At 42.7% G+C, this 26151-nt stretch overlaps 1 protein-coding gene across 1 annotated transcript in view; it reads right to left on the bottom strand.

Moving 5' to 3' along the window:
* AHI1 (Abelson helper integration site 1) overlaps positions 1 to 26151 on the bottom strand; it is a 435677-nt gene that overhangs the window by 353279 nt on the left and 56247 nt on the right. Inside the window, exons 8-10 of the mRNA XM_089676204.1 lie at positions 19105 to 19297; positions 14883 to 14978; positions 584 to 763 (exon numbers count right to left, since the gene is read on the bottom strand). Of these exons, the coding sequence (XP_089532330.1) occupies positions 584 to 763; positions 14883 to 14978; positions 19105 to 19297 (469 nt within the window). The remainder of the gene's footprint in view (positions 1 to 583; positions 764 to 14882; positions 14979 to 19104; positions 19298 to 26151) is intronic.

Genomic DNA, 26151 nt, shown 5'->3' on the forward strand with positions numbered 1-26151 from the left:
TCACGGGTCTGGAGATGTCAATACTTGCTTACAGATGCATTTAAATGAGTAAAAGACTCGTGTACATCATTTGTATTCATGAAAATGTATTTTTCCCCTTTATTTAGTCTTAATCCATGCGCTTACAAATGCACTTAGTTCTTAGCAATGTTCTTAGGTTCAGATTTTTGGATTCTGTGTTACGGATTTGAAAGCATCTCATGTTCATGCACTAGTATAATAGCTAAATTGAAAACAATGCAGCTGCATTCAGATCCGTAATTAATAAGCAGTTGTATATACATATTTTTATGGCCGTGTGAATGAAGCCAAAGAATTAGAAAACTGAAACTTATTACATTTTTGTTTTTGTGTTTAGCCACTTGCCACCTGTCAACAATACATTTACTGCTGGCGGACGGCCTCCCCAGGATAGAAGAGCTGTCATTTCAGTGCTTCAGCCATGCGTTTTGAAGATTAATTTCTTCATAGTGCCTATAGTTACAGAGGTCTGCAAGTCATGTTTTAAAGCACTTTTACTGCCTGTCAAGAATATGTAAATAGTAATCTTTCCATTGACTAAATTATACTATTCAACACTCACATTTTCTGGCAGCTTTAATCCTTTAATGGTCACATATAAAGTGGAAGGGTACTGATTTCTTGGGTACTTTAACCACCAGTCGTAGACAGGAGTGATGGAAGCAATACGGGATCGAGGAGGGTAGTAAAGCTGTAAGCGTAACTTTTTATCTACGTTGAGCACTTCATTTGCCCCTTCAATCTGAAATGAAATAAAAATTATTTTTATTGTAAAACTCTTTTCTTGGAGTTCATTAGGGGATTCAAGGTTAATTCTGAGACATGAGAGTTATACTGCTGCCTACAAGAACTTTGACACTAGCAACAAAGCTGTTAGTCAGACAAATAACTCTTCCCACTCCCATGAAGCTCCAATTTGTGGAGTAGCAGTAGTAGTAGTAGTAGTAGTAGATTATAAAGACAGAGGGGTGGGACATTTTTTCCCCCAATGAACACACAAAAGATTTTACAGCAAGTACAAAATTCCTGTTTTCTTTATCGTTCATTAGGGGGCAAAAAGTTCATTCTGAGACAAGAGTGACATTCAAAAGCAGCCTAACTGAGAAGGGTGGACAACACAGCAAACCTAACGCTAACAAGTTCTCCAAAATGACAGTATACAACTAGCCTGAACATTCACCTGGTAGAACTAATTTGTGATGCTGAAAAGCGCAAAAGGCATTCACCAATCTTGTAGAGTCTGCCTTGGCAGAAAAAGGTGGAACCTTGTCCTTAGGTCTATAGGTTTGAATGATGATCTGCTGAAGCCTTTAGCAATAGTTGTGCAAGTGGGCAGGCAGTCCCTTCCAGAGGCCCTAAAGAATGATGAAAAGTTCCTCAGAGTAAAGCTGTAGCTTAGAAATAAACTGAGATTGCTCAAAGCACGTCCAAACAATGGTGGGATATACTGGAACAGAACACATGGAAATACATTGTCCTGGTTAAAGCTCAACTACGGGATAAAGTTGAAATCTAGAAAGGTGGATGAAATCTCATGACTGAACCTAAGCAGCTCTACCACAAACGTGTTCTCCCAGAGAGCAGGCAAGAATAGTGGAGGGGAAGGAGAGCACTGGTGCTGTGGTCGGTGAGCGGACTGTACCGGGCACACTCGGGTGAGAGAACATAGCCCTTCCCCACATATCGGCATAGTCCCCCCGCACAGATAGCAGAGGGAGTATTTATTTGCAGAGCCCACTACTGAGATCTAGTCGCCTGACCCAGAGAAGGAAGATATCCTGTAAATAGGCACCCTCTTCTACCTATCCCTTAAAAGGGACCTCTGGTACCTGGATTCAATTAATCTGATTCCTGGGCTTTTTAATGATTACCAGACTGAAGGATGAGTACCTAACCCTGACCAGACCATTATCTGATAAGGAAATCCCTAAATGTGATACTTCAGGCGTATAACTATTACGCATCTGGTGAGTGCGTAATTCTGCTATTTCTCACGGAGCACCGCCATTGATCCTACCAGTTACTCGACACTTTTAGTCACACAGACTGTTGCTTACATTGAACTCTGATTTATTATTTTAGCGCTGCACTATTCTATTTATTCTAGGCAAGATTCTCCACTAGGAAATCCAAGTGAGATAAACAAAAAAGAGAGCCAGCTGTTCCTGTTAAGAGTCCATACACATTTTATTGTTACAATTTAAACCACGAAAATATTAATCCAACTCATTTTGGGGCAAAATAACCCCCTTCGTCTATCTGTAGTAATAAATCCACTGAGCAACAGAGAAAGCTTTATTAGATGCAGATTAAACTCCAACATTGCAAGTGTTTCAGAGATGTTCAATCCAACATGCATGCATTGTAGCAAAGATTATGCAGGTAAGACGCAGCAGCATAGAACAAAGCAACTGCCATATGAAGAAATAGAATATAGTAGCAGAAATAGCATCTGGCATGCACGTATAAGTAGGGGTGTGTACATCAACCTGGTCCCAGTATTATACTCCTACTCCTCTGGTACTGCGGATAGGTATAATGGTTGAATTTACAGTCCAGCTTTGCTGCCATATATTGATGTACCTGTTTAATGTATGCATAAAGTGCTTTCCTACAAGGAGTTTAATTGGACAGCCTGCCCATCACATTCAACACGCTAGAACTCTCTTAGTCCTTCATCCTGCCAACCTATGTGGCACAGAGGGTCAGGGCACCGCTAAAGACATTGTCGCATCTCATCTTATAGCAGACTTTGTCAGGAAGTAATGTGAAGCCTTCAGGTGGGGCCTTTTCACTGTGATTTCTAGTCATATACACCTCACACTTTTGTGCCATAAAGGCAGATTCACCTTTAGTGGAAAATATTGCACGGATAAGGAATAGATCAATTAAAGTCCAATGGATCAATACATATCCAGAGTATACTTGTTAGTTATCAACTACTGTACCTTTTTGATTAGTCATGTATCCCCACATAGAAATGTCTGCAATTTTAGTTAATTATTTAGGCCAAGAGGGATCAGTGTACAGAGATTACAGATTCGATCCATCTTGCCTACTTTTGGAGGAGGACATTATTATTATGGTCTCTTAATTGAGTTAAGGTGATAAATACTACAGCCTCGCAAATCTTGTACAAAAGACTTGTGATATTGTTGAAAGTGTTTTGCCGAGGGGCTTTTTTCCTTTTTTACCTAAAATATCACGTATGTGTTCACCTATAAGCACTTTTAATTTGTGTTTCCTTTTACTTATGTGCATTTTTTGTGCAGGTGCACATTTTTATACACACCTCAAAAGAAGCAGAGAAAATTATGAACGAATGTGCGCTATGCCAAAATATACTAGTTTTATCAGCTTATCTGCATATATTGCAATGGCTGCATTTGAACTATGTAATAACATACTGTATCTTGAAGGGTTGTTGCCCTTTTCACTACAAAGTTAGGTCTGTTTACTAAAATTTTTGTCAGCCTTTGGTCCAACAACATGCCTGGACAATCTTTATTCAAAATATTTCACAATTTATTTCAGTGTGATCAATAACCTGTAACTACACCTATTTTCTCCACTTTCTTTTGTCTTATATCCAATTGTAGGGTATCTGGTCTATCTTTTAACAAGGTTTTGAATTCACTTCTTTTTAGCACACGACTGGGACATCTGCATGTCCTAAATCTGCTTCTTATTTTTATCCCTGTTTCTTTTCCTTTTCCCTGGTCAATTTCTTTTTCTTCTGATCTCCTGTCCCTTTTGGTCCTCCCCCCAAAAAAGATACCGGTTTCTCCTGTCTGTATTCCACTTCCCTGATATACTTGCTTCTAGTCTACTTCAAAATCTATTTCAGGTAAATTTGAAAACCTCTCCATTTTCAAGGTCCTGCAAATCTCGATATTTTTTTTTGTTCTTTTAGAAGTTCATTCATCTCCCTTAGAAGGTTATCATTAAATGATTTAAATTAAGCTAGATCTTTAAATCCCTCTAATTTGTGGGCTCTGACACAAATGGCCTCCTCCAATTCACTGTTAAGTTTCTCTTCTGTAATAATCACCTGCATCAAATGCAGACCATATTTTCCCCTTTCCACATGCACAAAATATGTTCATTAACCACTTGCCGACCGCATATAGCCAAATGATGGCTTCACTGCAGCCGGCCAGTTCTGGGAGGGCGTCACATGACGTCCTCCCAGAACGCGCCCTCCAGCGCGCACCCGGCGATCTCCGTAATCGCTGTGTCCTACGGACACATCTGATCTTGTGATGTGGTAAAAGGCCAATCACAGCAGCCTTTTACCACGTGATCAGCCGTGTCCAATGACTCATATGAAAAGTATACAGGTGAAACTCGAAAAATTAGAATATCGTGCAAAAGTTCATTTATTTCAGTAATGCAACTTAAAAGGTGAAAATAATATATGAGATAGACTCATTACATGCAAAGCAAGATAGTTCAAGCCGTGATTTGTCATAATTGTGATGATTATGGTTTACAGCTCATGAAAACCCCAAATCCACAATTTCAGAAAATTAGAATATTACATGCAATCAATAAAACAAGGATTGTACATAGAACAATATCGGACCTCTGAAAAGTATAAGCATGCATATGTACTCAGTACTTGGTTTGGGCCCCTTTTGCAGCTATTACTGCCTCAATGCGGCATGGCATGGAAGCTATCAGCCTGTGGCACTGCTGACTTGTTATGGAAGACCAGGATGCTTCAATAGCGGCCTTCAGCTCTTCTGCATTGTTCGGTCTCATGTCTCTCATCTTTCTCTTGGCAATGCCCCATAGATTCTCTATGGGGTTCAGGTCAGGCGAGTTTGCTGGCCAATCAAGCACAGTAATCCCATGGTCATTGAACCAGGTTTTGGTGCTTTTGGCAGTGTGGGCAGGTGCCAAGTCCTGCTGGAAAATGAAGTCAGCATCCCCATAAAGCTCGTCTGTGGAAGGAAGCATGAAGTGCTCCAAAATCTCCTGGTAGATGGCTGCGTTGACCCTGGACTTAATGAAGCACAGTGGACCAACACCAGCAGATGACATGGTTCCCCAAATCAACACAGACTGTGGAAACTTCACACTGGACTTCAAGCATCTTGCAGTGTGTGCCTCTTCATTCTTCCTCCATACTCTGGGTCCTTGGTTTCCAAATGAGATGCAAGAGTTGCTATCATCAAAAAAGAGGATTTTGGACCACTGAGCAACAGACCAGGTCTGTTTTTCTTTAGCCCTGGTAAGACGCTTCTGGCGTTTCTGACGTTGCTTGTTGTACAGGAGCGGCTTGACAAGAGGAATACGACATTTGAAGCCCATGTCCAGGATCCGTCTGTGTGTGGTGGCTCTTGATGCATTGACTGTAGCCTCAGTCCACTCCTTGTGAAAGACCCCAACCTTTTTTGAATGGCCTTTTCCTGACAATCCTCTCAAGGCTGCGGTTATCCCTGCTGCTTGCGCACCCTTTTCTTCCACACTTTTCCCTTCCACATAACTTTCTATTAATGTGCTTTGATACAGCACTTTGGGAACATCCAACTTCTTTTGCAATTACCTATTGAGGCTTTCCCTCCTTATGGAGGGTTTCAATGATGGTTTTCTGCACATCTGTCAGGTCAGCAGTCTTTCCCATGATTGTGATTCCTACTGAACCAGACTGAGAGACCATTTAAAGGCTCAGGAACCCTTTACAGATGTTATGGCTTAATTAGCTGATTAGAGTGGGACACTTTGAGCCTAGAATATTGCACCTTTTCACAATATTCTAATTTTCTGAGATTGTGGATTTGGGGTTTTCATGAGCTGTAAGCCATAATCATCACAATCATGACAAATCAAGGCTTGAACTATCTTGCTTTGCATGTAATGAGTCTCTCTCATATATTAGTTTCACCTTTTAAGTTGCATTACTGAAATAAATGAACTTTTGCACGATATTCTAATTTTTCGAGTTTCACCTGTATACTCCTTTTCATATAAGTAGGTCCATGTCATTAAGAAACTCCATCCGTCTTCCTGTTTTCTCCGCCCCCCCCCCCCTCCCCTCGCTGGTAGGTGGGCTATCCAACCAAATTATGCTATTTAAGGAGGTTGAGGGTTGGGAGACAGCTCAGCCATAGCTCTGAGAAGGGGATTAGATCCCTGAAATCCTTCAGTTGCTTTTTGTCATCCGGTCTCCAGGTGGAGGTGGACAGCAGACTCTTACATTGTGTGCTTTATGCATCTACATGCCTATAGCTCACTACACTTGTGAGTATATCTATTTTCTAATAAACTGACTATAGAATTTTTTATTTACAATGTATAAAACATTTCTTGGATTTCATAATAAAACATTTTGATACCATATATTTTGGGTTTGGCTGGATTGCCCAGTATAGTGATCATATCCTCGATTTCTTCTACACGCATGGTTCTGCATTTTTTGTAGGGACACCTGCCCACACGGATTGGGATAAGCACATCAACCACAAACCAGTGTGTTTAATTTTTATCCTTATATGGATATAAATACTGATCCAGAGCAGTCTGGAGAAAGCCCAGGATGCATGCCACATCTCACATCACAGTACTAATGGGATGGAAATACTTTGCCTCATGTCTTCCTGTTGCAATAGTGAACCTTGTAAGAGGATAATTTTCTAGCTATCAGGAGCATATAAATAAAGGAATTAGCTAGTCCTCAACCTTGTAAGACCTAGGCTTCAACAGTCATTGCATTAAAGGTAGTGACCATAAAGCAGAGTGGGATAATCTGGCCAATCTAGGAGAGCCTACAGACAGTCTGCATCAAACTGGCCCAGGTGGACGTAGTACTTGGACCTCATCAGATTCCGGGCAATCAATAGAATGCCCTCTGTTTCAACCCGGCAATGAGGAAGATGAGTAAGCAGCTTTAGGGGCAGAAAGGCATAGGTCAGTTTGAGCTGATGCCATGGAGTCACCAGAGCATCCCCTACTATAACTAGAAAGTCCCTGGACCTAGAAGCCAGTAGGTGTATGTCTGGCTTTCCCTACCTGTGACAGAGGTCTTAAAATGCCTCCAGGTGAAGAGACCCCTCTCCTAAATCTAAACATTAATGACTGAGAGTCTGTTTGCCAATTTTCCATGCCTTAAATGTGCATGGTGGACAGGGCCGGAACATGAAGTTCATCCAAACCAGAATTTAGTTGGACTCTGTATTCCGCAAGACTTCTAGTTCCTCTCTGATGACTGGCATATCCTACTGCAGTGGTGTTGTCTGACTAAATCTATGTCAGACTGCCCTGCAGTCGAAAAGTCCAGTGGTGAAAAGACAAGTCTTCTGCAGCAAAAGAGTTCCAAGTCTCCTTTCCAGCCTATAGATATGACTGCGGCATATCTACTATGAAACCTACTGTGACCCAAACTAAATTGACAGGTGCCACTGAAGACTCCAACGGGTCCTCTAGACATCTAATGGAAAAGGCCTGGAAGTCTAATGGAAGTCCTGGAAGTCACACATATCTGCAAAACCCTGTAAAAAGGTGTATGATCGTCTCAGCTGGGGTTCCAATGGTTACATTACTGCTACCACACAATTTGTCAACTGTCAGACTAAATGTGTTGTATATTTTGTGACATGCATTACATGTACTACATCCAGTATATAGGTAGAACCACCAGACGCCTTTGTGATAGGATGAGAGATAACTTTTCAAACATAAGGACTAACAAAAATACTAACTTGGCCAGACATTTTAATCAGTTTCATGATCACAACAAACACAATCACTGAGGATTCAGATTATTGAAAAATTAATCACCCTGTTTTTGGTGGGGATCATTTCTCCCTCCTTTGCAGGAGGGAGGTATATTGGATTTTTAAGTTAGACACCCACATCCCCAAGGGCTTGAATTTTGAAAGGGACATTACACATTGTTATGAGTGAATTCCTTGTTTTAGTTTTTTTTTTAGATTAGTAGTGGCGGTGGGGGTGGGGGGTGGAGTGGATTAAAGATAACTTCCTTTCCTTTCGAGCCATGCTTCTATACATGTAATTTGCCTGTAAGCCAAGTTTGACTTTTATATAAAGATTACTTCACACATTACTCATATATATTTTTGTATTAGTGTGTTCTTGTAGGAAGTCCATTTATCTCAGTTTAGGTGTTTTTTTTAAGTTTGTTGATCAAAAAATTCTTTAAAACTTGCATTTTATTGACTCCCCAACCTATGCTTTTGGGAGCATGTTTCTTTCCTTTTTGTCTATTTTTTTTTTTGTTATTGAGCTTCTTTTGGGGCTTTTTCTCTTTTGGATACATATTCATTTTTAATATTTTGTCATTGCTCGCCATCACAGTTTTTTTTGTGTCCATAGTTATTCTCTGTATGCGTTGGCGTTGTTTAGACATTATGTATTTTCTTTTTGCATTAACACATGTGCTGTTTCATGGTGTGTCATTGTGTCAGCAAAGTCTGACCTTTTAGATTCTATAAAGAATATCTAAAATTGAATGAAGACAGAGAGCCTTTAAAGCGATTCTAAAGGTTACATTTTTTTTTTGGGGGGGGGGGGGGATAACACACGTGCTATACTTACCTGCTGCGTGCAGAGGTTTTGCACAGAGCAACCTGGATCCTCCTCTTCCTGGGTCCCCAGCACGCTCTCTTGGCCCCTCTCTCCTGTCTAGTGCCCCCACAGCAAGCAGCTTCCTATAGGGGGCACCCGCTTCTCCATGTGTCCATTCACACACGGAGTCGCGGCTTGAATGCATGAAGGTAAAAAACCTTGAGCCTTTACAACCACTTTAAGTACAGGATGGGATTAATGCTTTGGGGCAGTAAACAGATTTCAGGAAACTTTGAAACCTTTCTAGTTTCAGAACAATAGCAGGCCTGGCAATATAACGCAGGGCAGAAGAAGAGCTTGACATTCTAGCTGGCAGGCCTGGAACACTCTGTCCTTCTCCCTGGTGTCATTTATCCTTTCAAAAAGGTGGCTGCAGTTGCAAACAGACATTCCCTCACTTTGAGAAGTGGAAGTGTCCCCTCATTGTGAAGGGGACTCGTTTGTCTGCTTGGATGTTTTGGCCTTGAGTAGAACTGACTCCCAAGATTGGACTTAGGCCTAGAGGACTGTAAGAAGTGAAAAGAACCGATGTTCAGCAGGTCAGCATTTGAGATAAAGAGTCCTCCGCATACGTATAGGACACGCATTCTAGATATCAGGCATATATTATCTGCAAGCCTGTAACACAGTAGTGCAGAGTTTTAGGCAAAAGTTCAATTTCCAGAGGGATCAGTAAGAATAAATCCTGGATCCCTAGACATATCCTTGGACTCTACCCTAAGGGTATGGCAGATGAACATTACAGCAATAACCAGCTGCAGGGTAGGGCACGACAGGAAACTAAAGCTATAGAAAATGGCTTCCAGTTTTTTATCCACAAGATCTTTAAAACACTACTCAACAGGGAATGCCAGAGTCTTGCCAACACAGGAAACGGTACCAAATGGAAATGCCTATTTCTTAAGAAACTCTTCAATAGGGGTTTGCTTCAGATGCAGGTTACTTCAACTCTAGACAGACAAGAGCAAAATGGTATACTTAAAGTGGTTGTAAAAGCAGAAGGTCTTTTACCTTCATGCATTCTATGCATGAAGGTAAAAAATCTTCTTTGTGAAGTCCCCTCAGCTTCCCTAATACTCACCTGAGCCTGATCTCGGTCCAGTGGTGTGCATTACAGCAACAGCTTACCCAAGTCTCTGCCTCCTCATTGGCTCAGACACAGCAGCAGAAGCCACTGGCTCCCAATGCTGTCAATCACAGCTAGTGAGGAGAGAGTGAGGTGTGGGGTGAGCCTCACTCTTGTGTTTCTTATGGATGCAGAGAGCAGGGTTTGGGAGTGGGCACACACCAGTGCCCCCATAGCAAGTGGCTTGCTATGGGGGCGCTTCTCAAGATGGGAGGTCGCAGAAGCACTGGCGGGGGACCCGAAAAGAGGAGGATCGCAGCTGCTCTGTGCAAAACCATTGGGGACAGGACAACTGCTCCGCTTCAAAGGGACGATGGACGGGGCAATGTACCATCAAATCTTGGGTGAGAACCTTCTTCCCTCAGCCATGGCATTGAAAATGGGTCGTGGATGAGTGTTCCAGCATGACAATGACCCAAAACACATGGCCAAGGCAACAAAGGAGTGGCTCAAGAAGAAGCACATTAAGGTCCTGGAGTGGCCTAGCCAGTCTCCAGACCTTAATCTGATTGAAAATCTGTGGAGGGAGCTGAAAGTTTGAGTTGCCAAACGTCAGCCACCAAACCTTAAGGAGAGGAAAACTTGGAGAGGATATGCCAAGGGAAGTGGGCCAAAATACCTCCTGAGATGTGTGCAAACCTGGTGGCCAACTACAGGAAACATCTGACCTCTGTGATTGCCATCAAGGGATTTGCCACGAAGTACTAAATCATGTTTTGTGAAGGGGATCAAATACTTATTTATCTCATGAACATGCAAATCAGTGCATACTTTGTTAGACATGCATTTCTTTTGAAGTTATTGTTGCTATTCTGTCTCTCAGTGTTACAATACACCTACCAATCAATTTTTAGACAGATAATTTCTTTATGAGTGGACAAACATTCAAAATTGCAGGGGATCAAATACTTCTTTCCTTCACTGTATACATCCTTGGTGTCTATCAATGCTAGAAATTCCCCTTGTAGTAGTGATGTACTTACAGACAAGACCAATTCTAATTCTATATGAAACCTTTGGACCTGCAATAAGGTGTTGAGGGCCTTCAAGTCTAGGATGGGGCAAATGCCACCACTGGGCTTCAGAACTGTAAACAAGTTTGGATAAAAGCCTTGAAACCATTCCTCGAAGGGAATAGGAAGAATTGCTTCCAAAGGGTGAAGTTGCTGCAAGGCAGTCTGAGGGGTCTGCAATCTCAACAGTGAGGCAGGCAGGATCGAGGGCATATAGTGGGGAGGTGGTAAGGAAGGGAACACCAGCATGTTTCCAAGCCCATAGATCTGAAATGCTCAGACAGAAAAAGGACAAATAGACACCCCACTTGGGTACGCCCTTTCATTGTGAGGAGAAATGAACTGAGTGCAGGACTGGGAGGGCTTTTGAAGGGGAGGGCTGGGAGGGCCAAAAATACTTCTTCCAAAATCCAGAATCAGCAGTCTTTACCATCTTAGAACCTTGGCTTTTTTCTTCCCACCTGTGACATCCTTAACTACTTGCTGTCCGGATGTCACACTTACCCCTAACGCAGGTGGTCAGACACTAAAGCTAGCTTCTGTGTTCTCCACCTATAGCAACCCCCTTTCCCATAATGCAAGCAGGCCTACCGGAACTCGGTTGCCCTCCAGGACTTATACACAATGCTATAGTGCCTGGCTACCACGCCTGGGTAGGTTTAAACTGAGCACAGCAAACTGGTACTATCGGTTGGCAGACAGGAAGCGTAGTTAAATGATAGCCCAGGTACAACGCTAACAAGGTTCAAAATAGTCAGGGTCAAATTCGTATTACAAAGGCAGGCAGAGTTCACAGAGTGGTCGATATCTGAACCGAGGTCATCAACGAGGGAATCCAGACAGCAGATCAGGACAGATAAACAGGGAGTGGGAGCACATGTAACCAGCGCTTTCACAAGCATGAGACTGCAGGGTTGGCTGGCTTAAATCAGGTTTGGTCTCCACCCGGAGACTGGCCACATCAGTCACCTTGCAGATGGACAGATAGACAGGGATAATGTATCACAGACAAAACCAGGATGCTGGAATGAGATCAGCAGCTGAGATGGAGCAGCAGCGCTAGACAAAATTTCGGGGGAAAATACATTTAAATGAATGTTAGTGTACACAAACACAATGTAATACTCGATTTTTTAGTAAACCATAAAAGATGATGTTGCATTGAGTAAATAGATACCATACATGTCAAGATTTAAAACTGCATGACTGTAAAATGGCAACAAACTACAGTACCTAAAGATACCCTTAGGCAACTCTTTAAAAATTAAACATGAGCTCTGATGATAGAATTAGTGCTGTCACCCTGACATTTCTGGTGATACCTCACGTGTAGTGCAATCAATGTTTACAAATGCGTGCGGGAATAAATGCATTTTCATTTTCACATAAGAACCCCTTGTGATACCCCATGTGGCAGGTACTGTTTATGGAGATATCAGGGGTCTATTAGATTAGAGATCTATTGACTGTTTGCTTTTCTGGCTGTGCCAGCCAGAAAAACATAGCAATTAAACCGCAACTGACAAAATCCTTGTCGCTTCTGGCTTCATTTGTCATAGAGATCAGGGAATAGATGTTCTGCCATTTCTGCGGTGGGCAGCCAGCCTGAGTGCCTAGAACTCTGGAAAAGTGATTGTGCGGCTATAGAACTACTGCAGCCATGAACCGCTTGTTCCCAGGGTCATATACGGCCTAAGGATGGGAAGCGGTTAAAGCAAAGCAAGTTTTCCACCATGGAAACTGTAAGTCATTGTAGTAGCACAAGTTACTACAGTGATGGCCGTAATCCTCTGAGTGCAGCTGCCATTTTGAATAGTAACCAAAGAATGCCTTGAATTTTTCTCAATGAATGCAAAGCATTCCCTGATTGGAGGAAGTGGAGAAGAGTAACAGCAACTTTGTTTGCCACTGTCCTCACCTGAAGGTGGCCACATATAATTAATGGTCAAGGTTTAAAGTGTAAGGTCACCCTTAGCAACATAAATAGTCCCCTATGCAATTCCATATCAGAATTTCATTGTTCCACATATTTTATTCTGCTAAACATAACAAAGAGAGCTATGTGACTGGAAGAGAGTAGGTCAAGTGACTTTGACAGATCACCTGATAGGGCTCTACCTGGCTTTTTCTTTTTTCAAAACCCCATTCATTTCTATTTCACTTCTCCATCATTGGAATCCCAAAACCAGTGGTGTGCAATGTAAATCTGTAAAGTATGCACTGTGTTTTATGAATGCTAATTGCTTTTATTATATTTTTTTACTGCTTCCCAAACGCTGTATGTATATAAAATGTTCTTGGTTGGAAGCAGTGACACCAGGATCATGGCTTCAGCTGCAGCCATGATCCTAGTTTCATTTTTTTTTAACCGGCAATGAGTTTTCCTGTAGAAATGATCTGAGTGGCTCTACAGCTGCTCAATCACTTCTACAGGGTGCAGAAGGGGGCCCCCTTCTGCAGATGCCATTCTCGGGCTCTTCAGTGCAATCAGGGAGCCTGGGACACTGAATCCTGTTAGGCCCAGTGAACACAGAGCAGAAGGAGGAATATCTATCCCCCTCCTCTATGACTAATGAAACTGAAAACTACAAGGATTTCCTCCCTTCCACTTCTGGTTTAGGTTCCAGTCTTGGTTTGATCAGATGCTTTTAATGGCAGTGGAGCGCTCTGGGGTCTTTAGACCCCAGATCTCTCAATAAAGAAGACCTGTCACTACCTATGCTATCAAAAGGGATGTTGTTCATCGCTTGTGATAGTAATAAACTTGATCCAAAAAATAAATAAAAATTAAATAGACCCTGTAAAAAAAAAATTCAGTAAAATAAGTAACAAATTTTTCTTTTCAACCTTAAAGCGTACCGTCCCCCCGTTCTCATGTACAAATGCGAATGCATACACAGGTCCCACACGCATATGTAAATGGTAATCACACTACACAGAGAACATGATTATCAAGATGACAGCAATAATTCTAGCCCCAGACCTCCTATGTAACTATACTGGTAACCTGTAAAAAGACTTTTGAACAGTCGCCTATGGATAATTGAATGTATTGTAGTTTGTCACCATTCCACAGGCGTGCACAATTTTAAAGCATGATAGGTTAGGTATCCATTTAGTCGGCGTAACAATATCTTTTTATATTTTACCAAAACTGTGGGTATTACATTGTGTTTGTGTGCACTAAAATTTAATAAAGTGTATTTTTCCTGATAATCTGCATTTGAAAAACAGCTGCACAAACATCTTCTGACAAAACATTGCTACAGCCATTCTTCTCCAGGGCCTTTGCTTTCAGAAAATATGTAATATTTATAATATAAAATGTTTGAGGGTTTTAAGTAATTTTCAGGCAAACAAAATGCAGATTTTTACATGTATGTGAGAATGTCAGAATTGCTCTTTCATACAGCAACTGTTAAAGCGGAGTTCCAACTGGAAAAAAAATAAATAAATAAATAAAAGTCAGTAGCTACAAAAACTAGAGTTGCTGACTTTTAAAATACAGACACTTACCTGTCCCTCGGTCCAGCGGTGTCCTCACTACCGCTACTTTCACCGGGCTGTCTTCTCTCCCTGGCATCTTTAGTGTGGGCACCCGGCTGTGACAGCTTGCGGTTTCACAGCCGGGTGCCCACTGCGCATGCAAGAGAGGACATGTGTTTTTTGAATGGCCCTGTAGTCTTCGGGGACCTGTCACGTGTCCCAAAAGACTACGGGGAGGGAGGGAGGGGAGGACAACTTCTTTTCCGATCACCTAGGCGACAGCAGCAGAAGTGGGAGTGGGTACCTGTCAAATTCAGGTACCTGCTCCCCAAAAGGTACCAATCTTTACTGGGGAGCGGGGGACAAAGCATTAAAGCGGAACTTCCCATTTTGGGTGGAGCTCTGCTTTAAGCAGGCAGTTGAAAAAAATAATTCAACACAATGACCACCTGTCATCATGAATTATTATATTAGAGAACAGTAGCCAAATATGTTTTCGAAGGTTTTGTTGGCCAGGTGTTCTGAGCGAATGTATGTAAAATAGATTATTCATAATATTGATTATGACCACTTAGCTTTAAACCCTAAAATTATCTATGTTACAGCAACAATGCATTTCAAATGCCTGAAAGAAGACAAAGAAATACCTTTAAAAAAGCCCATGCAATCTTATGGAATCCTCTCTCTTTTACATGAAAATCAGAATTGGTGGCTGTACCATCTTCACTGGCTACATCAAGAATCTGGAAAGAAAATTTTTTGAAATTCAAAATAGGGGTTTGCATCTGCATCAAAACATTCAGAAGTCGCTTAACCACTACTCTGGTTTCTACTCACACACCAAGGATATTCTGGTAGGTTAACTGTATCCTGTTTAAGTTAGGCCTAGTATGTGTATGTGTGAATGTGAGCTAGGAACCTTAAGATTTTAAGCTATTTAAGGGCAGGGACTTATGCGAATGAAATATATAAGCACTGCATAAATTGACGGTGCTATATAAGTACCTGTAATATTAAAATTATATAAACCACTTACTCGCCCTCCACTGTACATTTAGTCCTCATGCACACTGGGCGCCAGTAGCGTTAGCTGTATAGGTCACGTTAAAAAAAAAAAAACAAGTTTTTCAGCATTTTTTAGCTTTTTTGCATTAGTGTTTAACCGCGTCTTTCATGTTAGCATTTTTTTACCAAACAGAAAACATTTTTGGCTAAAAAAAAAAGCTCAAAAATGCTAGTTTGCTGCGTTTTACCACATTTACCATTTTGAGCTAAAAAAATCCTCTAGAAACCAACTACAGTAGTTCTGGGGGTTTTTTCCAGCCAAAAAATGCTGATTAAAGCCTATATGTGCATGGACACATAGGATAACATGCTGGGAAATTTACTTGCTGTAGAAAAAAAAAATGACAAAAATAGCAGCTGTAAAAACGTCCATTGTGCATGAGGCAGCTCCAGGCTAAGCAACATAGGGGTATGTCATGGCTGACTGAGCACACCCCCTGCTTGCCTGTCCTGTAACTAGCCACAGCACAAGTCTTTCAAGCAGGTTACAGCTAACATTTTTGGCTCTATACCTGCTGATAGGCAGTGGCCAATCACAGCACAGACCTCTGTGTTTGGAAACAGAACCCAGAGGATCTGTACGGTTTTGTCCTTTCTGATCTCTGCTTCCATTGCTACCACACCGTAGTGAACTATTAGTCTAGGGTACAGCATGCCACAGTATAGAGGCTTACACAATTCTGCACAAGAAGGGTCTCTAAAGATGTTAGGTAGTCAGGAAACTGTCAAAGGCTGGAGAGGTTATTGTTCTGAAAAGTTACAAAAAAAAAAAAGTAGTGTTTGGAAACTGAAGAAAGAAAACTAAACTGTATTTCATTTTTCAAAACCTTGTGACAAAAACATGAGATCTGCAAAATAATCACCATGCCCCTTACCAAATACCTTGGAGCGTCTACTTTTCAAAAAGGGGTCATGTGGGCGGTGTTTGTACTATCCTGGCATTTTAGGGCTTCCAAAACTGTGATAGTAGTTAGGGAAAACAAAAGCGCAAGTTACCCCTCTAAAAGTCTCTTTGGTGCCGACTGGATTTTGGGCTCTGGTACACGGTTAGGCTTCCAAAAAGACCCACACATGTGGTATCCCTATACTCAGAAGAAGTAGCAGAATGTGCTTTGGGGAGTAATGCCACATATATCCATGATGTGTATGAGAAATATCTCATTAAAGTGACAACTTTGTGTAAAAAACAAAAAAAGAAAAAAAAAAAAAAAGTTTCCATTTTCCAAAAACTTGTGGCAAAACTAAAATCTTTTAAAGTCTCATCATACCTCTTAGGAAATACCTTGAGGTGTCTACTTTCCAAAAAGGGGTCATTTGGGGGGTGGTTATACTGTTCTGACATTTTAGGGCAGGGATGTTGAATTTATATCGCCCGATGCTCGGGACATGTAGTTCTGGGTGCCGGGCAGGTCATTTTTTTTTTTAACCTTTAGCCCTGCTGGGGGCAAGCAGCAGGACTCACCTGTCAGGTGGAATTATTCAGACGGCAGCGCTACCGCCGATTGCTTCCACACAGTGCCAGCCTCCCCTTTCCCCGTGTGAACCTCCCCCCGTTTGAGGTCTCCCGGGCTCCAATTGACCATCTGCAGGCCCGGAACCAGCTCACCGCCGTCGGCTAGAGGGGAACAAGGTAAGCGGACACATCCGCTCCCCTCCCCTTTGTGTCCTGATCCGGAAGTGACGTTATAATGTTATTTCCGAGTCCCCGTTGACAGATTCCCGACCTGTAATGCAGTGTGATGTGCACTGCATTACATTCAGGGGAGCACAGGGAAAACATGAAAAGGTCTTTTAGACTTTGGATGTTTCAATAAAGAGAACCTGTCACCAATAATCATCACATAGGGGACGATGAGACAAAAAAAAAAAAAAAAAAAAAAAGGAGCACATAATATCCCCCCCCAAAAAAACTGAGACCCACCCCCACATATATGCACGTACAAACATAAAAGCACACACTGGGGCGCCTACAAATGAAACCATCGATTTTGATACATGTTACATGTCACTGCGCACACTAGGATGAGAGCAATAATTCTAGCATAAGACATCCTCCATAACACTATACTGATGACCTATAAAAGGAGCTTTAAAAGTATCGCCTATAGAAAATATAGGGTACTGAAGTTCATCTCCATTTCACGAGCGTACGCAAATTTAAGGTTTGATATGTTGGATATCCATTTACGCAATGCAACCTCATCTTTTATCATTTACAAAAAAGAAAAAAAAAAATTATTGTTTTGTGCCCTAAAATTAACTTACTTGTATTATTTACTGAAATTGTGCGGTAATATCATGCAACATAAAAAATTGGAACTACCACTATTTTATTCCCTAGGGTCTCTGCTTTCAGAAAATATATCGTGTTTGGGGGGTTTATGTAATCTTCAGGCCTAAGATGGGTTTTTAAAAATGCAAAACAGCTCTGGAAGCGAACGGGATAAAGGATAAGCCTGACACTCCCTTTTCCTGACGAGCAGCCAATCAGTGTTCATTACACTGCATAGTCTCTCCTCCTCCCTGCTAGTCCCCGAGTGCAGTGTCGGAGACAGGGAGGGAGGGGAGGAAGAGATAAACAACGCAATGTTAAAATTATTACACGTTTAAGTCTCCATAAAGTCCCTTTTGTTTTTAAAAGCCCCAGACATTCTTAAAATCAGCTTGGATTTACATATAAAAAAAATTATATCTGGACAAGTAGATTGTCATGAGGGACAAGTAGATTGGGACACCAACTTAGTCCCTGGACAAGTAGTTTTTAAAAAAACGTCCACACCCCTGAAGGGCCTCTGAAAATATGATAGGTAGTCAGAAAATCAGAGCTGTTTAAAAGCTGCATAAATTCCAGTATATATACCATAGTTTATAGACACTGACGCTATAACCTTCACACAAACCAATTAATATACACTTATTGGGATTTTTCTTTACTAAAGACATGTAGCAGAATACATTTTGGCCTAATTTTATAAAGATATTTTATTATTTTGGATATATTTTATAACAGAAAGTAAAAAAGATTGTATTTTCCCATATTTTTGGTTGTTTTTCATTAATATAAATAAAAATATAAAATCCAGTAGTGATCAAATACCACCAAAAAGAACTCTATTTGTGCTAAAAAAAAATGATATAAATTTCATTTGGGTACAGTTAAAGTACCACAGTGCTGAATAGCAAAAAAACGGTCTGGTCATGAAGGGGGGGGGGGGTGTGAGGTGTAAAACCTTCTGGAGGTCAAGTGGTTAGGCAGCAAGATGTAAAGGGACCTATAAACCTAACTCCCTGTTATGTCTTCTGTCAATAGCACTGGCTATAATCATGGTTAGTCTCAACAGGCTTTGGGTTTGTGATGATAGACATAAGTTTAAGAGATTTCTGAGACCATTAAAATGTACTGACAGGTATATTTGACCTGCAGCTGAACTCCTTCTGACCTGCTTCAAGTTGGTGTTGCATTTCAATTAACTTATATATAGGGATACAAAGCCCATTAACACAGACCCTTAAGACGATCTAACTGTGTACACTTGCACACTAAATTACAGCTTTAGGATCAGTTTAGGGGACTTGCTCAGCAGCTGAAATCCCTATGAAAGCTTCCTACTGTATGAACCCTGCCTGTGCATAAACTTGTGGAAAGGCGTAGAACTTTTCACAACACCAATAAACTTATTCTTTGAACACACCCCATGGACAAGCGCTATCAATTGTTCACCGAATTCACGTATCTCATATACCTTTGGAGACACAAAAACAACTCATGCACAAGAAAATAATATTATGAAAAATTGTCAGTACCTCAAAGAAAATTATAACATTTGGACTCTCTTCCTTCATGTGCAAAAAATGAGTAAACCGCTCAATAAATATGATTTGCTCATCCCATTCAGGAGCCGGAGTCTTTAGCTGCTTGAAGTCATATGGTTGCGTAAACATAGGAAGAATATATTCATTTCTTTCTTGGTCGTGCAATGATGAAGCGGCTTCAGTACTGCAAAACAGAATGCAATTTTGGTTAAGAGAAATTTAGTCTTAATTTACTGCTGCTAAGCTGAATATTTCTTGGTTATAGCGAATACAGGATACTACAACTGACTTGCTAGTGCACTGAGATGCCAAGAGCCGTATGTATACCTATTGACCAGCTTCACCAATTAAACCATAAGGACCACAGCAACTTTTACATTTTAACTATGGGTCTGCTGTTTAGGCAGCAAACACTGCTTTCTTTTGGCAGTACGGTCTTTGAAAAAATAGCTTATTTTTCTCCTGTTTTGTCTTTGAAATGCATAAAAGAAAAATGTTTTCAAACGAGGAGTAAAATAACATTATAACCCCTTAGTGCCAGCACCTCCTGGCCCTTTCAGGAGTTTCTGATGCAAGGAAGTGGGCCGGGTTTATGACCATGTGACCACTATGATTGGCGGTCATATCGGTCACATGATCGGAAAGCTCACAATTGCAAGTAACGATTGGGAGCTCTCTGTTAGGCGCTGGTAACTGTGCCAGGAGCACACAGGGCGCTCGCTCTTGGAGATGCTTGTTTACATCTGGTACGCAAATATGCGGCCTCTAGGCATCAAGGCTCAGCCACTGAGAGGAAGCATATTTGCATACCGCCGGTGCCAAGGAGTTAAAGAGGACCCTTATTGCATTTGTAAAAAACTTCATCATGTTTTGCACCAGAAACATTTTAGGGTCATATGAATGGGCTAAAATGCAGAAAAAAATATTATTTTTTGTTTAATACTTTGAAAGTGAACAAACAAAAAGGAACAAAAAAGTTTTTGCATTTTAATTACTAAATACCCACCCCTTCTTCCCTTCCATTTCCTTTCCTAAAAACTACTTCTACCCCCTCTTCCCCCGATTCCCCCCTCCATCCTCTTTTCACTAACAGAACTTAGGACCAAACGATATGACAAAATGTGGGTTCCAACTTCTGAGTCTGGAGATGCACAGTTTGCTATTTACATTTTTATGTTTATTGACCCCTTGCATCTTGTAAAATTGGCAGCAAAATCCTTGTAATGCTGTTTTTTTTGGTAAACTTAAAAAGATTGAAATGGAAAAAAAAAATATTTAGAAAAAGAAAACCATAAAAAAAAAAAAAAAAAAGGAAGAAGCAGAAAGAATTAATTTCTAGATTGCTGGAACTGACATTATAACCAGATCAAAGAACAAGCGTTTAATCTGCTCATACTGTAATCAATGCACCAAAGTTCACTTTATTAACATTGGGGCAAAATTAATTAATAAAAATATTTTTTTTTCATTTAATAAGTACCACTTTCATCTAAACTTACCACCAAAAGCTTCTTCAATCCAGCTCCTCAGCTTGTCACAGCTGTCTGTTTTGGGCTGTTTACAGGTACTGCCTGCTTTCCATAGACAAAGAAATGTCTGGAAATAAAGTGGGACCAACATGTAGCTATTCCTCTTCCTCAGCATGTCATAGCTAAGCACATTTGCATCAGCTATGTTCCCAAAAGCAAACAGGAGCATTTTTTTTTCTGTGCAATATGTTAGTTCTGATGATCTAATAGTAGAAGTCACAAGTACAGCTTGGTTCCCACTCAATCATGTTTAAACAGAGCAGGCAATAAGCACCAATTATTTTGGCTGTCTGGTTAAGGAACATACGTTGATAACTTTTCAACGGTCCTTACCAGCTGAATAGGAACAAAAATAAATTGTTTATAGGAATATCCAAGCAGCTTTGCCATTTACAACTATAGAAAACCATGCACCGAAGTGTATGTAAACCCCACATCTATTTTTCTTAATGCTTGGCATTATGTCTCCCTGTATACAGTTTTTTTAAAAGTAAAGTTCACCTTTTAACTAAAATACATTATGCTGATTAGGAGCCCCAGTGTGTAAAAAGTGCTTGGGAATTTTCAAATAGTGTCCTTAACGTTAATGGCTTACTACTAGTAGGCCACGGCCAACATCTCCAAAGTCTGCAACAAAAATTTCCTTTGAAGTGCTGCTATAGGGTAGTGAGATACAGTAGCTCTGCTCCTGTGTGAGTTTGGATCAGAGAAGAACGCTCACTCTTGTGATGCTAGGAGCGACACTTAGAACATCCTGCAACTTGAGTAGGATGCAGCAAAGTACTTTAACCATGTCCCGCCTAAGGATGAAACAAGTGTTAATGCCTAAGCATAATTTTGCATTTTGACATGTGTTAGTCAAACTGTACACATCATCACAACTACCTTGTGCATTCTGTTGGATTATATATGGATTTTTTCAGGACAAATTGGGCTTTCATTGGGTGGTAAATGGTAATGGATATCGCCTGAGTTTTTTTCTGTTCATTATGAAAGGAAACTGACGAAAAATAGTAAAAAAAAATACATTTTTTAATTTAAATTTAACTGTATATTTCTTGCTACTACCAAAATCAACCACCAAAGAACAACTGAAAATAAATTCTCCTGCTCCTGATGATCGCAGCGATACCAAACATGTGTATGTTAGTTGTTATATGCACCCGTAGTACAACCCAGAAACAATAGTGCACATTTTGTTTTTTGTTGTTTTTTTTATCCGACCTAAAACACAATACTACACCTGGCACTAATACTAATTTTAAAAAGTAAAAAAAAAAAAGTCCTGCCCCCCCAAAAAAAAAAAAAAAAAAAATACTGACCTTGTCCTTTGACCCTTACTTGGCTTTAAGACTGGCGTATATCAAACCTTGATTAAGGTATTTTTTTATTATAATTTTTTTTTCACAGTGTTGTTTTTTTCTCTCTGCAAGGAGAGAGAGATAGATACAATGTATCTCTCTCATCCATTGAGAGAGAGAGAGAAAACATGGGGGTGGGCTTCACAGTGACTGATCATGGTGATAGCTAGAGGATATTACAGTGATCAGATGACCCAGGACCAGGGATTCTGGGTCCCGATCATTAGTACAGGCCCAAGGGCCACATGGTGCACTCCCAGCACAAGGGCAGATATGAAGATATGCGACCCCACAGAAAATACGTTGTCCAGTGGGGCTGCATATATATGCATACGCTCAGCCAGGAAGGAGTTAATGGATGTTTTTGTGGCAGGATTTGAAGATGTTGGTCATGGCCTACTGGTACAGCAGTAAAACTAAGAAAAAAACATTATTTTTCCACTCCTCCAAGAGGAATGTTCACCGAGGGGCACTACAACAGGCACATTACCTGTCTATGTCATGCCTTATCTTCCCCTAGATCAGGGGTCCTCAAACTTTTTAAACAGGAGGCCAGTTCACTGTCCCTCAGACCATTGGAGGGCCGGACTATAGTTTATAAAAAAAAAAATTATGAACAAATGCGGACACGGTACAGGAGATGACCAGAGACTGCGGACACAGTACAGGAGATGACCAGAGACTGCGGACACAGTACAGGAGATGACCAGAGACTGCGGACACAGTACAGGAGATGACCAGAGACTGCGGACACAGTACAGGAGATGACCACAGACTGCGGACACAGTACAGGAGATGACCAGAGACTGCGGACACAGTACAGGAGATGACCAGAGACTGCGGACACAGTACAGGAGATGACCAGAGACTGCGGACATAGTACAGGAGATGACCAGAGACTGCGGACACAGTACAGGAGATGACCAAAGACTGCGGACATAGTACAGGAGTTGACCAGAGACTGCGGACACAGTACAGGGGATGACCAGAGACTGCGGACATACTACAGGAGATGACCAGAGACTGCGGACACAGTACAGGGGATGACCAGAGACTGCGGACACAGTACAGGACATGACCAGAGACTGCGGACACAGTACAGGAGTTGACCAGAGACTGCGGACACAGTACAGGAGTTGACCAGAGACTGCGGACATAGTACAGGAGATGGCCAGAGACTGCAGACACAGTACAGGAGATGGCCAGAGACTGCGGACACAGTACAGGAGATGACCAGAGACTGCGGACACAGTAAAGGAGATGACCAGAGACTGCGGACACAGTACAGGAGATGATCAGAGACTGCGGACACAGTACAGGAGATGACCAGAGACTGCAGACATACAACGTTGGTGGGAATACTGGGCCGGCCGCTCCATAAGACACACAGACATTTCCCCACAGTGTGTCTTATGGAGCGAAATAGTGCCCCATCATTGGTGTCAGTGGGAGGAATAGTGCCCCATCATTGGTGTCAGTGGGAGGAATAGTGCCCCATCATTGGTGTCAGTGGGAGGAATAGTGCCCCATCATTGGTGTCAGTGGGAAGAAACGTGCCCCATCATTGGTGTCAGTGGGAAGAACCGTGCCCCATCATTGGTGTCAGTGGGAAGAACCGTGCCCCATCATTGGTGTCAGTGGGAAGAAACGTGCCCCATCATTGGTGTCAGTGGGAGGAATAGTGCCCCATCATTGGTGTCAGTGGGAGGAATAGTGCCCCATCATTGGTGTCAGTGGGAAGACACGTGCCCCATCATTGGTGTCAGTGGGAAGACACGTGCCCCATCATTGGTGTCAGTGGGAAGACACGTGCCCCATCATTGGTGTCAGTGGGAAGACACGTGCCCCATCATTGGTGTCAGTGGGAAGACACGTGCCCCATCATTGGTGTCAGTGGGAAGACACGTGCCCCATCATTGGTGTCAGTGGGAAGACACGTGCCCCATCATTGGTGTCAGTGGGAAGACACGTGCCCCATCATTGGTGTCAGTGGGAAGAAACGTGCCCCATCATTGGTGTCAGTGGGAAGACACGTGCCCCATCATTGGTGTCAGTGGGAAGACACGTGCCCCATCATTGGTGTCAGTGGGAAGACACGTGCCCCATCATTGGTGTCAGTGGGAAGACACGTGCCCCATCATTGGTGTCAGTGGGAAGACACGTGCCCCATCATTGGTGTCAGTGGGAAGACACGTGCCCCATCATTGGTGTCAGTGGGAAGACACGTGCCCCATCGTTGGTGTCGGTGGGAAGAATAGTGCCCCATCATTGGTGTCGGTGGGAAGAATAGTGCCCCATCATTGGTGTCGGTGGGAAGAATAGTGCCCCATCATTGGTGTCAGTGGAATAGTCCTCCATCATTGGTGTCAGTGGGAGGAATAGTGCCCCATCATTGGTGTCAGTGGGAGGAATAGTGCCCCATCATTGGTGTCAGTGGGAGGAATAGTGCCCCATCATTGGTGTCAGTGGGAGGAATAGTGCCCCATCATTGGTGTCGGTGGGAAGAATAGTGCCCCATCATTGGTGTCGGTGGGAAGAATAGTGCCCCATCATTGGTGTCAGTGGAATAGTCCTCCATCATTGGTGTCAGTGGGAGGAATAGTGCCCCATCATTGGTGTCAGTGGGAGGAATAGTGCCCCATCATTGGTGTCAGTGGGAGGAATAGTGCCCCATCATTGGTGTCAGTGGGGGGAGGAATAGTGCCCCATCATTGGTGTCAGTGGGGGGAGGAATAGTGCCCCATCATTGGTGTCAGTGGGGGGAGGAATAGTGCCCCATCGCTGGTGTCAGTGGAGGGAGGAATAGTGCCCCATTGTTGGTGTCAGTGGGGGAAGGAATAGTGCCCCTTCATTGGTGTCAGTGTGGGGGGGGAATAGTGCCCCGTCATTGGTGTCACTGGGGGAAGGGTATAGTGTCCCAACATTGGTGTCAGTGGGAGGAATAGTGTCCCATCATTGGTGTCAGTGGGAGGAATAGTGTCCCATCATTGGTGTCAGTGGGAGGAATAGTGTCCTATCATTGGTGTCAGTGGGAGGAATAGTGTCCCATCATTGGTGTCAGTGGGAAGAATAGTGCCCCATCATTGGTGTCAGTGGGAGGAATAGTACGTCATTGGTGTCAGTGGGGGGGAATAGCGCCCCGTCATTGGTGTCAGTGGGGGGGATAGTGTCCCAACATTGGTGTCAGTGGGAGGAATAGTACCCCATCATTGGTGTCAGTGGGGGAAGGAATAGTGTTCCATCGTTGGTGTCAGTGGGGGGTGGAATAGTGCCCCATCGTTGGTGTCAGTGGGGGGGAGGAATAGTGCCCCATCGTTGGTGTCAGTGGGTGGGGGAGGAATAGTGTCCCAGCGTTGGTGTCAGTGGGGGGAGGAATAGTGCCCCATCATTGGTGTCAGTGGGAGGAATAATGTCCCATCATTAGTATCAGTGACACCAATTATGGGGCACTATTCCTCCCACTGACACCAATGACACTTAACTTGCGGACTCCTGCTCCAGCATGGTGCTGCTTCAGCCAGCATACCTGGTTGCAGCAGCACCATCAGCACGGCACACTTACCTGTCAGCTGTCCTTCACTCCGGCCTCTCTCTCACTCGATGTTTGCGGGGCCGCTCGGCTCTGCCTCCTCGCAGGTGACTGGCCGCCTGTGTGCCTTTCCTGAGCTACAGTTCTGGTGCCCAATCACCGGTGAGGAGGCGGAGCCGAGCGGCAGCGTGAACATCGAGTGAGGGAATGGCCGGAGTGAATGAAGGAGCAGCGCTTCCTGGACTGGATCGTCATGGGACTGGGACCAGAGCCAGATAAGATATAGCAGCCCCCTGCCCGCCCCTGTACTTAGTGTCCGTTTCTCACGGCAAATATGCCCCTGCCGGCGGGCCGGATAAATGGCCTCGGCGGGCCGCATGTGGCCCGCGGGCCGTAGTTTGAGGACCCATGCCCTAGATCAACTGACAGTCACAGATGTGGCCCCTGAGCTACAGCAGGTGTCATTTTCTACTGATATATCTTATGTGATGGGCAAAACGTCCATGGAGCCAGTTTCCTTTGAATGAGAAAGGATCGACTGAAGAGTCCATCCCTTCTCTATGCACTCAACCCTGGGGCTTAGGAATGCCTTTGCAGCAATTGTTATATTGCCAAGAGT

This window comes from Staurois parvus, unplaced genomic scaffold (genome assembly GCF_062004578.1).
Source record: "Staurois parvus isolate SC_StPar_1 unplaced genomic scaffold, SC_StPar_1.0 ptg000165l, whole genome shotgun sequence".
NCBI lineage: Eukaryota > Metazoa > Chordata > Amphibia > Anura > Ranidae > Staurois > Staurois parvus.